The 14,405-nt window shown below is 39.6% G+C and overlaps 1 protein-coding gene across 1 annotated transcript; it reads right to left on the minus strand.

Annotated features, from left to right (window-relative positions):
* Positions 1-320: 320 nt before the first annotated feature.
* LOC310938831 (chaperone Ric-8A) lies at positions 321-12,182 on the minus strand (the record flags this gene model as incomplete). The annotated part of the gene is made up of 13 exons (XM_083903456.1): positions 321-462; positions 1,662-1,941; positions 2,697-2,841; positions 3,847-3,942; positions 4,020-4,170; positions 5,162-5,256; positions 6,056-6,244; positions 6,359-6,494; positions 7,860-8,479; positions 10,047-10,136; positions 10,330-10,347; positions 11,945-11,992; positions 12,093-12,182. 13 exons carry the CDS (start codon positions 12,180-12,182, stop codon positions 321-323), a joined length of 2,100 nt encoding a protein of 699 aa, XP_083759582.1.
* Positions 12,183-14,405: the final 2,223 nt, after the last annotated feature.

The raw sequence follows: 14,405 nt of genomic DNA on the forward strand, positions 1-14,405 counted from the left end.
AAAAACACTAAAATACATCAGCACAACAAAGAGTGAAGATTTCATGAGTTAATTAAACTGAACTTTAGGACTTTAACTTGTTGCTAAGACAACAGTTCCAGCTGATGAGCTGCTGACAGTCAAGCCAGTGTTACAACTCCATATTATTATCAATATTATTTTGAAAAACACATTTAACATCCTTTCTTCAATTGATTCTGTTCTATAAATAATGTCTCTGCACCTGTTTTGGTAGATGTCAAATCGCATGTTCAAATATGTCAGATATGCAATTTCAAACTGGATTATTTACATAAATAAATACATAAATAGTAGTAGTTTCAGTTCTCGTCTCCCTTCTCTGCCTCTCCATCGTTCTCTGACTCAGACCTCTCCTCCTCTGAGAAGGAATGGTCTCTGAGTCCTGACAGTGGCACCAGCTTCCCCTCTGAATTCACCTGCATCGGCTGGATGATGTTGCTCCTGGAAACACAGGGTGCAAAAAGACAACTTGACATTTCAGCAACTTGAGGCACTTGGTTTGTTTCTCTTTTTACTCATACTTAAAACAGGAAAAACAGACTCACTTCTGTAAACCTGAACGGAGCATTTCAAACACTGACGTCACAAAATGACACTGATGAACTTAGTAAAGAAGGCAGCAATGGATCAACAGTGATGTAAAAATCATTGATTTTCTCTATGGAATTCTCCATGGAATTTTGTGGAGATTAAACGGATTACAAAGTGGCACAAAGTCCAGCATTTAGTGGAAGATAATAACATGATCATATTCAGATAAAGGAGTGAATCTATTGTTAAAATAGTGTACAGTTAAGCTGCTAAAATAAGTACCTCATACAGCAACACTGAACTATTCCACTAAATATCTTACCTTTTCTACTTTTGATTAAGTAAAATGTTTTGGGTAAAATTAAAGGTTCAAAACACTTGGTCGGGACCCACAGATGTGTCACTGGAGATTTTTTTTGGGTCCCCCAAACACATTTGCAGACTTTTCCCAACCTTGTAGTTAATGTATGTGTATGTGTGTTAAAAACATGCATACAATTACAGGAAATAATTAGTTTGCCAATTCCAAATGATGGCAGGTGTTATAGGGTAGATAGATAGGGCTGTAAATGTGTTGCTATATCATGCCACCAGAGGTGCAGCTTGTGAACAGGCAAGGCAAACAACTGCTTGGGGCCCCAAGCTGATAGGGGGCCCCGACACCCGGAGCCTGAGGGATGTGCATTGACCAGCCAGGAGGATTATTTACAGTGTAATGCATATCTTTTTTACTCAGTTTATATATGTTTTTTCAGTTATTTACAGTATTTTATTGTTCTATATATTTATATTGTTTTATAATGTGGGTTCTTTACAGTGTAATGTATTTTTTTACTTAGTTTTTTAAAAGCTATTTACAGTATTTTATTGTTCTTTACATTTATATTTTCACATACTTTTTAATTACAAGGTTTTTCCATGTTATTTCATTCAGTTTGAAAAAAAATTAAAATATTTTGATGTCATACATTTTTTGTTGGTGTCAGATTATTTGTAACATAGTGGTGATGAACACTGGTTGGAAGGGCCCCCTGGGAATTTTTGTTTAGGGCCTCTACAGACTCTAGAATCGCCTCTGAGTGCCACTCCATATGAAGTGTTTGACTGACCTGGACAGTTTGCTGAAGAGTGTGATCAGCTTCTTGGCCTCCTCTTCCTTCTCCTCCTCCGTCATTCCCTCCATCGGGTCAGACTGCTCTGCCTCCAGCCGCCCGGTCACAGGATTGACCCGATCTTTGACTTTCCGGTACTCCTCAGTGTCGGAGTCTGAGTCGCTTGAGTAGCGAGTGTCTGAGTTGAAGATCCTGGGCCTTTGACCGCTCAGCAAACCCCTGGTGGCCAGCAGGCCTGCTGCGTTACCATAACCCGTGTACTTCACATAACGCCTCACTGGAAGAAGATGGAATAAAGAACAAAGGATGTTCTAGTTTAGGATCATATCCAGAGAAATTAAAGGGATAGTTAATGTTTTGTTAAAGTGCTTTGTTGTACAGACAGGCAGTGCTGACTGAAAACATGGCCTTCTTAGAAAAACTGATTTTAGTCACTGACTCACCTAATAAAATCTACTTCCTCAATACCTCTATAATATTTCCACTGCTCTATCTTGTGGTTAAAACACTTTTACTGACTTGAAACTGGAGTATGTGGCATTTTTCTCACAAAAGTTAACCGAGAAATCAATATTTTTAGCTCAAGATCAGCTGCTGATCTACTGCTGCCTTGTGAGTTTGTGTCACTGAGGTCAATCTGAACAATCAAATACAAAGGTAAGGTTATTAAGTGAGTATTTTGTGTGTAACATTTATGTGACGTGACGAGAACGGGGTTACATTCCATTTACATTGGAAGTTGGAGTGACCTCACATCACCTGAGTTAGGATTCCAATTATGGCTGCCCCAAGAAAACTGTTATATTTATTGTATGTATTTGAGTCAAAGTAAATCAGTTGTACACATGGTTACACTGTTGGTGTGTGCCAAATACTGTGTAGAGGTTATCAAACGGTGTTGCTAAAAAATTGGCTAGCCTGGAATAAGTACGCGTCCATGGTCTTTTGTGCAGTTCGGATGTAAATGGAAAGCAGCATGAAACTCCATGCAAGAGCTTTTCCTGCTAAATATGTGAAAGTATCTCCTCTCACCGTTTTCCTTGCAGAGCACAAAGATGAGGTCAGCAGCACAGTGTTTGAGGTCAGTGTCCAGGTGAGTCATGAGGCGGATCAGACGACTCTTCACTGTGGAACCTTCCTCTGGTCTGTGTGACACATCGGTCAGAGGAGGCAGGATCTAACCGTGGAGATGAAGTGACAAATTATATTGTTTGCAATTTTCTAGAACAGGGGTTCTCAAAGTTTTGATACCTGAGGGCCAATTTAGGAACCCACCGTTGGACTGAGGGACGCCAAAGGAAAAAAACCCCAGAAAGAAATCCCATTTGTAATCATTCTAATGACCAGATTGCAGTTCTACAGTTTAGCGTTAAGTAATATAAGCGTTACTATAATGTACTTCAAAGGTGCCATATGTAAGAATGTGGCCAAAAATGGTTACTACATTCAAATTCAAAATACCGAGGTCTTTTAGGTTTCGTTTTCTGACGTAACTGACAACCCGTGGTTGCTCGGCAGCTGAGACTCTACTGACTGCAATGATTGGTAGACGGCGGTAGGTGGCGCCACATGCCAAAACATGATTTCAAAACATAAACATGATTTTCAGTCTGCAAAATATTGTTTTTAATGCAAATATTTTGTCTGTACTGTTGTTGTTGGTGAGTTCAGTTTGTTATATGAACATTATTCCTGAGTCTCTGTGACATATTAGGAGGATTTTATGGCCAGTTGCTTTAAATTTATTATATAATGCACCTTTAAGCATTAATATAATAACACTTTATAATTTACTGGGTAATTACCCAGTATTTTGGCCATTGTTCTTAGCTTCTAATTACAGGTTAATACCAAGTAACACATTTCTGTTACCATATATTTACTGAGTAAATAGCTAGTAATTGGGGGCTGTAGCTACCTGCTTATTACCAGCTTATAACCCAATAATACACTAAAATCCACTAAAAGAAAACCAGGTAAATACCCAGTATTTTTGTTTACACTTATTGGTCTGTATCCAGTAATGTCTAATAAACATTTAACAAGCTTAGTAGCTCCTGGATTAAATCTATCAACTGTAATTCATTGCAGGGCCGCTAGAAATGTTTCTGCGGGCCGCCATTGGCCCCCGGGCCGCACTTTGAGAACCAATTTTCCAGAAGGTCTTGAAGGAGTTAATTACGTGTTGCCTGATGAAGTGTCGTGTTTCTCTGTGGGACCTGCAGCTCTCTGTCAGCAGGTTGAGGACTGGTGTCAGCTTCTCTTTCATCTTATCGCCCTGAAAATCAAAGTCAGTCACATACTCCTCGTAAAGCACACATGGATTGGCTCCAAACACGCGGGCCCTTCACTCACCGACTCGAGCCGTCTCTCCATGAACATTAGCAGCGTGTGCACACAGTCCATGTTGACCCCCTGACACTGCTCTGAGCCCGGCTCTGGAGCCGCCAGCAGCAGCGCATCCAGGCACTGCAGAGGCAGCGCTGAGAGCAGGTTCACCGTGTGACTGTGGCATTCAGAGCACAACGTTTTTACTGACACTGTGGGCTCACGTTTGGAAACAAAAGTAAAGGATCCATTAGATACTGAAACATTAAAAACATTATAATGATTGTGCTATATATATGGCCTACTGTACTGAACACGTACTCATTTTATATTTATTTTGCGGAAACAAGCCATAAGAATCAGATACAGAGATTCATCCAACCCATTATTCATTCAGTCAGTTAAAGTTCAGTCAGTTTTATTTTGTATAAAGCTCATAATAAATTTTTTTCTCTCCAATATTTAGAAAATATTTGAAATAAGTCCTTATATGAGCCAAGTCAGAAGGCAACTAAGCACTAAGGGTGTGTGAGAAGAAACATATTAAATATTAAACATATCTTTAGATAAATGTATACATTTGCACATCTGTTTTAAATGTAAAAAATCTACGCCATTAAACTTGTTTAATTCACGTTTAGTATCACCACACTTGAGATTTGTGATTTGACCAACCTCTAAGGGTAAACAAACACTGGTCTGGTGTAAATAACACTACTATAAAACTATAATTAATGTGATTAATGTTGCATGTTAAAGAGTCAGAAATGGGCTACTCTGAGGTGGTGGGAGAGGGGACCCCAAAATAAAATTCAGCTTAGGGCCCCATCAAGGCTTGGGCCGGCCATGGTCATTATGATTCAAAAGGAAGAGAGAACATGAAAGAAAACCCCACATTCAAAACTAAAATGATGGAAAAGGAATCAGTTTATGGAATAAAAGCCAAAGAAACTAAATCTAATATTACATTCAAAAGGATAATGAAAGGCAACATGTTGAGAGACATTTGTGTTTGTTAGTGTTTGCTTTGTTTGAGGAATCAAATCAAAGAAAAGCACTGAAAATACTACAAACATATAGAAAATAAAAATAAATGATTGATGTTATTAACAATACAGTTTTTCCTGTCCATCTTCATTTCTGGTAATGATGTCATATCAATGTCTCACCCCTGCAGTTCATCAGTGTCATCTGACAGCATGCACTTCCTCATCAGGCAGAGACGTAGGATTGCCACTAGGTGTCGGTAAAGAGCTGCGTCATCCTGACAGAGGAGAAATCATAACAAACAGGTCAGTTCTCAGTGAATGATTGAATTAATTAATTAATTCAATCATTCATTTATTCATTTATTTGGTCACACCCTGGACCTGTCAATGGTCCATCACAAGGCAAATACAAAGAGACAATAACCATTCGCTCTCACATTCACACATTCACACTCACACCTGTGGTCAATGTAAAGTTACCAATCTACCATCTAAATGTGTTTTAAAATAAAATACCCAACCAACAAATGTATGAAAATAAACTACTGTATTTTTATTTTCAGTATAATGAAAATGCTCAAATAATTAGTCAATGACAAACAATCCAAATCTGACGACTATATTTTAGTTTATAGCTGAAACTGTCATTGGTGTGTACATAACCTCTTTACATGGTGAATGATCTGCATTTATTTAGTGCTTTTCTAGTCACTTAAAGCTGCTTTAAACTATAGTTTTTGACATTCACTCACACATTCATAGAGCACATTTTCTATCACACATCTTTGTTATACCTATTCTCACACCCTGCTCACACAGCCATGAAGTGTCTTGCCCAAGGACACATTGACATGTAGACCAGCAGAGCCGAGAATCAAAACCCCACAACCCTCCAGCTGAAACCCTCCACCGTCGTCTCAGTAGCAGGAGGCGAAATACACAAATACAAGACAATCTAAAGGAGCTAAAGGTCAGAAACAGAGTGGGCTCTTGAGATGACTCCACTCTTCCTGACTTCAAACAAGTGTAGAAGGTCAGTGATTTTAGAGCCAGAACACTGACACTGAAACTGACCTCACTGGGCTCTTGTCTGTGGCTGCTGTAGGTGATGTTAAAGAGGATTTTCAGTATCTCTGTGATTTGCTGAGAAGCGTCCAGAGAGATGGGGTTTGCTGTGTGGTCCAGCTCACACACATACTGGTCCTTCCATTGAACCTCCAGGCACCTCTCCAAGGCGGCTGTGAGGATGGACAACCCTCCCTCCTGAGAGAGTCAAATAATGAGTGTGAGAATGAGAACAATGCCAGCGCTAGAGGCACTGTTAGAGACTTGCTTATATGAACAGAATCAGGGATTTCTGGAGTAGAATGAACTTACCTGCTGCAGCTGAGTGCTGAGCTCCGGCCTTAAAGCAGTGGTGAGGAACATGAGGCGCAGTTCATAGAACTGAACACTGGAGGGAGACGAGCAGCTGATGCTGGAGGACAGACACTGGAGGAGGCCACTGATAAGCCTGATGAGAGAAGAGGTCCATTTATATTGATTTAACCACAGATCAGATGAAGGCTCAGACTCTGAGTAACAAAGAAACTTTCCATCTGAGTTTTTTTTTTATTTAACAAGGAGTCTGTCAGAGAACGAGCATGAGCTTGTGACAACATGAGTAAACAGATCAGCAGAGGCCAAGCCACTGCTTTCTCTGCAGAAAACAGAGTCTACAAAAAGGTAGAGAGGAAAGGAATCGGGCTTAAATTTAAAATCCTGGACCATGTCCCCCATTGTTGCCCACTGCTCCTGTGCCCACTTTGTGTGTGTTCACTATAAAAATGGGTTAAATTCATTATCGCTCATATGTGCAAAAATAACTCATTCCAATTCTAATACTAGGTAAATCACTCCCTCCCCCACAACCAAAGCCCATAGAGAAAATCATCAATCATTCAACACCACCAAGTCATTTTGAATCCATCGTTGCCTCCATCCAAATGTGTTATTTTGTGATGTCGGTGTTTAAACCCCTTTGATTGGATTTACCTCAGTGACACAGACTGACCAAACAAGATCAGCAGTAGACCAGCAGCTCCTGTGTCAGCTCAAGCTAAAAACACTGATTTTCTTCATGAACTTTGGTGAGAGGAAGCAATTCACCACTGTCAGTCACTGAGTGCTGTGTAACTGCAGAAAACAGATGAACTTATTCTTAAAACATATTAGACTTAAGCAGACACCTTAAAATCTGATTTTCCTGATGGCAGCTGTGTTTTCACCACCAGACAGCGAGCACAGGTCACATCTGCTCTGACTACCTGAGAGATTTCAGCATCCATTTTTGTGATTGGTTTTTAAACCTCTTAATGGTCTTTGGCCTTCATTTTTATTCACTTGCTTTGACCTTATACGAGCCATTCTAGAACCCTCAGATCGTCTGGTTCTGGCCTTTTCATCGTCATCCAGAGTAAAAACTAAAACTAACAGAAAGGCAGCTTTGAGTTACTCCTGATCGTGTTTGTGGAACAGATTCCTACAGAACCCAGGGTGGCACAGAATGTTCTTATTTCCGAAAGTACACTCAAATCCCAGCTTTATTTATTCATATTATATTATATTATATCGTATTATTTATTATTTTTAGTCTGTTTATGCTGATTTCATTCATTCTTATTTTCCTTTAATAGATTATTTCTTCTCTCTAAGTAGTATCTATTGTATTCATCTATTTGACTATTTTAAGCCATTTATAACAACAATAATAATAATAATAATAATAATAATAATAGTTTTTTAGGTTATTGTGTAACACACTTTGTGTTGCAGTTTACATCTCTATGAAAAGAAAAGTGTCTCCATGTGTGTGTGTGTGTGTGTTTGGTGAGCACACCTGAGAGCACTGAACCTCTCCTGAGCCCAGGCGCTGTTGTACACCACATTACACAACACCTTCATGGCCTCTTTTCTCGCAGCCTCCTCTCCTGACTCTCCTTCCACCTCCTCCCCTTCCTCTCCCCCCTCCATCTTGCTCTCTCTGCGGTCCCTCCTTCCTGGCTCCAGGACCCTGTAATGGATGCTCCCGCGGTGCATGTCGTTGATGCTGGTCCTGTGGCTCCCTGACCAGCTGATGCTGTCCACGTCTCCACTGTTGGCTCTGCTGACGTCGCTCTTGGTGTCCTCCTCATCGAAGACGTTTTGGTCAGCGGCTTCGGCGCCTTCACCTTCGTCCTCATTGGTGCGACTCTGCAAGACCTTGGCCTCGGCAAGGGACGCAATGATGCTGTCGTAGAAAGTTGAGTCAGGGTCACTGGCTTCTTCACTGGCTTCCTCACTGGCATCACTTGTGGTCAGACCAGCGAGCTTGGCCAGAGTCAGCAGGGCGCCGTCTGTCACCAGGGGAGCCAGGACCTTTTTGTCTCTGGACAGGATCCTCAGGGTGTGAACAGAGACTCTCAAGAGACTACATCTCATCTCTGATCTGATGAATCTCACAAGGACAACGGCTAAGTTCTGAGGAAAGAGATGCAGACAGTTCATTCTTTAAAGGTTGATTTGTTTATCAACCATTAGAACACAGAGCATTTAGGCTGCTTTACTATGATATAAACATACATACAGAGGCCAACGTAGATCATCTGAAGAAAAATATATATTTTCACCAACTATATAAACACACCTGAGCAAAAAGTACTCAAAATGTTTAAAATCCAATTCGGAAATACATCAAAGTTCACTTGGCTCGTTTGTATGTCTATTTAGTGACTTTTGCACAATTATTAACCCAAGGATGTCCATATAAGGAGGTTGTGTATTATTCCAATTTACCATGGCTGCACCTGAGGCACAGATCTGTGCCATGTGAGCACAAGTGAATCATTACATTGGATAAAATAGTCTCTTCTTTATTTTCTATACAGTAAATCTGGAGGTGAACTTTCTCTCCATGAACAATGATAAAACTGAGATTATTTTATTTGGGCGACAAAACTTCTTAGATGGCTATGACAGTGCCATAGGCATCCTGAAGCCTTACTGTCACCCATCTGCAAGGAACCTTGGTGTTATTTTGGACAGTGACTTTAGGTTCGAGAAGCAGATCAGCTCCATTGTGAAAGTAAGCTTCTTCCAGCTAAGATTATTAGCAAAAGTAAAGGCTTATCTCCCCAGGAATGATCTCGAGAAAGTCATTCACACGTTTATTACTTCACGGTTAGACTACTGCAACTCTTTGTTTGTTGGTCTCGACCAGTCAGCACTGCACCGTTTACAGGTGGTTCAAAACGCAGCCGCCCGCCTGCTGACTGGAAAGAAACGGCGTGATCATATCAGTCCTGTCCTTGCATCTTTGCACTGGCTGCCTGTTCATTTTAGGATCCAGTTCAAGGTTTTATTAATAGTTTTTTAAGTGTTTAAATGGTCTGGCACCATCTTACCTATCAGAGCTCGTACAGCCTCACAGTACCTCCAGAGCACTTTGGTCAACAAACCAGCTGCTTCTGGCAGTACCACGGTCCAGACCCTCTACCCGTGGGGACAGAGCCTTCTCAGTGGTGGCCCCCAAACAGCCTACCTTTCCAAGTTAGAGCTGCACAGTCTGTTGAGCACTTTCAAAACACTACTAAAAACCTATCTTTTTTCCCTGGCGTTCAGTCCCAGCTAGGCGATAATCCTTGGCTTTACTACTTTATTTATTTTATTTTTTACTTTTTATTTGTTTTTTATTCTTATTTTTGTTTTTGTTTTAAACTGAGCTCTCACTATTCCTTTATTGTTTTTATTTATTATTATATTGTGTGTGATTATATTGTATTAAAATAACTGTGCAGCACTTTGGTTCAACTGAGGTTGTTTTTGTGCTTTATAAATAAACGACTTGACTAAGGCATAGATGTCATTCTTAAAGGGCCAATGTAACAGACCACAATCAGAAAATTCATCCTCAACAGCACATAAATACAAATAAACATGTCTCTTCACAGATTATTTTATATTTTCAACTACCAGTGGACGAGAACCTTAACTTAAAAAGAGCATACATACTGTATACACACACAAAGTGTATAACGGTGCCACTCACTTGTCTGAGGATGAGGCCTCGATTCTCCTGGTCATACTCATCACACTCAGAGTCAGAATCAGCACACTCCTTCACTTTATTCTTCCTGAACTGATGATAGAATCAATGACATCATCATTTTGTCACAAACATTTCAGGTCATAGATTACTGGTAACACATAAATTAATACAGTTCAGGTGTTACCAGGTGGGGTCATATATATATATTTTTTAATGTGTCAACCATTTTCTTTTTACACTGTTCTTACTGTATGTGTATGTGTCATCTCTCTTTTTTTTTTACCTCTTCAAGTTTCTTTTTCTTTTAGGAGGCGGATGAATCCGATGTAATGAGCAGTGCAGCACAAGACAAAGAAAACATACATAGAGATATTAATATGACATATTTGATGATAAAACAACATCTGAATCAGGGGCCAATATTCAGAAAGAACGAGGACAGAAAGAACAGCAGCTTATTTATCAGATTGAATGTGTATAAAACTGCTGAAATTAGACTAGAAATAAGTGATCGACTAAACCTATAACTGTCTCTCACTTGGAGATGGGACAGGTCCCAGCTCCCTCGTGACCCTCAGAACAAACATGGTACAGAGCTTTTTTTCCACAGCAGCCATTTCCACATGTTTTAACATGTAGTAAAACATTACTATCATGTTAAAACATGATAGTAAAAGACTATCTTATCTCACCTTTTCAGCAAGGAAAACACAGGTGTCATTCTTTACATCACAAATGTTCACGTCAGGATCGTGTGTTATTCTCATCATCGAGTAATCTGTCGATTATCTTTCTCGATTAATCGAGTAATCGTTTGTTCCAGAAAATGTCGGAAAATGCTGAAAAGCATTGATCAGTGTTTGTCAAACCTGGAAATGACGATGTTCTCAAATGTCTTGTTTTGTTCACAAACCAAAACGATTCAGATTTCTTTGTTATGTGGAGTAAAGAAACCAGAACATATTTACATTTAATTCTTTAGAAAACACTCAAATCCAATAATCGATTATCAAAATAGTTGACGCTTAATTTAGTAATCGTTTCAGCCCTGAACTCAGCCATCATTCATTTGATGATATAAACCTGTGCTTTTCCCACTATGACCTGACCAAACTGTCTGCAATATAAAAGACCCACAGATAATGGAAGGATGGATTAAATCATGCATTAAATTAATTTAACTTCATGAAAAGATTTTAAATGCAACTATAAATGAAAACAAATAAATAAACTTCACAGGTTGATCTTAAATTGATAAAAATGTATACGTTTGACACAAATAAATAATTCAAAACTTAAATTAAACATAGATCACACGTTAAAGCTGCAGTGGTTGTTGATGTTATTGCCTCTGTTTGGACTCAGTGAACAGAGACATTATTATTTGTCGTAATATGCTGTGTCCTTCAGCAGAGACGTGTGTTCAAATACAGAATTATTATTAACACTGATTCGATTCATGTTTGGAAACTAAATGAAAACCAGATGCCAGAACACAGTCGCTGACTGTCATCAGGTTATATTTATTCGATTTCTTTCATTTCACAGAAATGTGACCGTATTTTTGCTCGTCCAATGATTTCTGAATGACTTTCAGACAGTAGGGAGTCCCATATTTTCAGAAGAAGCAGAAGCTTTGTGAATATGGCCCCACGTCTGCTGAAGGTGTTGAACAGATGAACATGCAGGCGTGCTGGTCATTTAATCACTGTGCGCCGCCTGTGCTCAATCTGCCCCGATCATACAAGAGGAGAGGATCAGGGATTGGCCTGATGCAGCACTATTACTAATCACAGACAGATGGTGGAGTGTGGGTGGGGTGGGTGACACGGTGGATAGAGGTGAGGGTGGAAGAGAAGGTGAACACTGGCTGGCTGTAGTTATGTGAACCAACTTACTTTCCGTCTGTCCCTTTCCTCCGCATCGAAGAAGAAGCACTGGGCAAACTGTGGCGAGAGAATGGATGACAAACATGGTTTGGAACACACAGCAGTGCATCATCAATGGTCAACATATGAGTGTGTGTGTGTGTGTGTGTGGTCTTACCTCTTTGTTGAATTCCTGCAACTGAGCCTGAACACCACTCTCATCTCCCTGCTTGATGCACTGGATAATCCCCTCCACATCTACATCCATGATTCCTGTGCGCACACATAAGAAAATTGATATGTAACTGGAGGGTGGTAGATAAGGCTCTGACTATATCACTAATTGTTGTGTGTGCGCAAAAATCACTTATTATAATTGCGTTGACTTACATTAATTTCCAAGCGACTTGCTCTAACCTTAACCACAACCTATCAAAGGTATCCACATATGAAACACGTTATCTGAATAATCTTAAATACCTAGGAAAATCAACCAAAATGTCAAAACAACATTAGTATTCACCTTATATTGTGAAAGTTCATTAGGTCTTCTGATTAAACTTAGGTTTTTTTGCTTTGTCTTTTATACAATATACTCTTAGAAATAAGGGTACTTCTACAAGGGCTGAGGTTCTACCTGGAACCATTCTTGGTAACACTAATGGTTCCAGTAAGAACCATTTTGATCCAGAGAACCTTTTAAAACCCCTTTCCTGAATATAATGGTTTTAAAAGGGTTCTTGGTGGAACCCTCCAAAAGGGTTCCAGGTGGAACCTTTATAAAAAGGTTCTACCTTGAGCCAAAAAGGGTTCTCCTATGAGGACTAGCCGAAGAACCTTATATGGCTCTACTTAGCACTTTTATTTCTAAGAGTGTAGTAAGTTTTCCTTTACCTTTGTTAACAAGTTTAAACAACTTAGTACTCACTGACATAATGCACTTCCTATTGCCCCTTACCCTAACATTAACCATCACAACTAAAGGCCTAACCCTAATCCTTAACCTAAACCTAAAACCAGCATTAGTGAGGACACTCATAGACACAATGCACTTCCAATACAACTAAAGGCCTCAAATTAAGCCCTTTTAACGGTTGACAGTAATGAAGATGGTGGTTACACACTTATAGAATATGCATGAAAATACTTCATCACAACACCCCACACAGTTTAATTACAGCTAAAGGTTTCCTGCTCATTTTTTTTTCATTTAAAATCTTGATTTACATATTTCATTGTTCATAAAGGAATGCGTCCTGTATGGATGACATACACAGATGAAGACACAGTTATTTTTCATGTCATATGCAAGTCCACACTTACCTTTGGTGAGAGACTTTATCAGCTGGATGACGGAGCTTAGTTGTACCAAAACCACCTTAACCAGCTGCCAACCCAGAGTGCTGCCACTGTTCCCACCTGACTGTTTATCAGTGCAGTCAGTATGTGCAGTGTGTTGTCTTCTACCTTTGAATTTTCTCTGTTCACCCTCATGTACTCAGCTTAACTCTCTCTCTCTCTTTCTCTCTCACTCTCACACACACTTTAATCCAAGAGAGATGCAGTAGCCATGGAGAGTTTATGGTTATAATCCACTAATGGACTCTAAGCTTATATTAGTCAGTGTTGACCCCCAAACCTTTTACAGGTTTTCCAGACTCTCTCTCTCTCTCTCTCTCTCTCTACTCCTTTCACTCAAATCTGCTAAAAGCTGAGAAAACACACACAGATTTTGTTCTTATGTTACATAAACACACTGAAGCGACCAGTGGTTAAACTGGGTTTGTTTATTCACCTAAGATAACATCAGTGTTTATTTAACTAAGGTTTATTAAGCTCCATTTTTTGACACAACAAAATGGATTAATTTGGGACAATTTCATCACAAGTCATTTTTAAAAACCACTCACAATAAGTGGATTTTTGAAGGGAGCGACTTGTGAATGCTGCCCAGCTCGCCACAAGGGGGAGCCTGCATCTTTCCAGTCATACACCCACATGATTCATCATGATCTTTTTAAAGGGTCTCACCACCTGGATTCTGCTTTTTCTAGAATAATCCCAGCTGCCACCTGTCTCACATGAAGAAGAAGAAGATAGGAATTACATAAAATCATTTTACAAAAACATGAACATTTAAATAAATCAGCTATACATTATTACAGAGTGTCATGTCGATGAGTGTCATGTGTAATTTGCATTTAAATGTAGTTTAATTACCATACGTAATTATACGTGGTGCGTGTGCAGTAGATCCCCTCTAATACAAAAGAGAGGAACATTCTGGGATGCATAAAAAAGGAGCCCAAGCAGCAGACTGGCCCAGATAATCTGATATAAACATGTAACTGTAGATCTGTCGGCAGCATCACTGTGGACACACATCTGTCTCCACAGCAGGTGAGACACGTGATGACTGAGTCCATCATGTCTTGTCTCTCAGCTGCCACTGGTAATCACAAATATGTTTTTTTTAATTATGACCTATGAC

Source organism: Microchirus variegatus (assembly GCF_963457635.1).
Source record: "Microchirus variegatus genome assembly, chromosome: 17".
Taxonomy (NCBI): Eukaryota; Metazoa; Chordata; class Actinopteri; order Pleuronectiformes; family Soleidae; genus Microchirus; species Microchirus variegatus.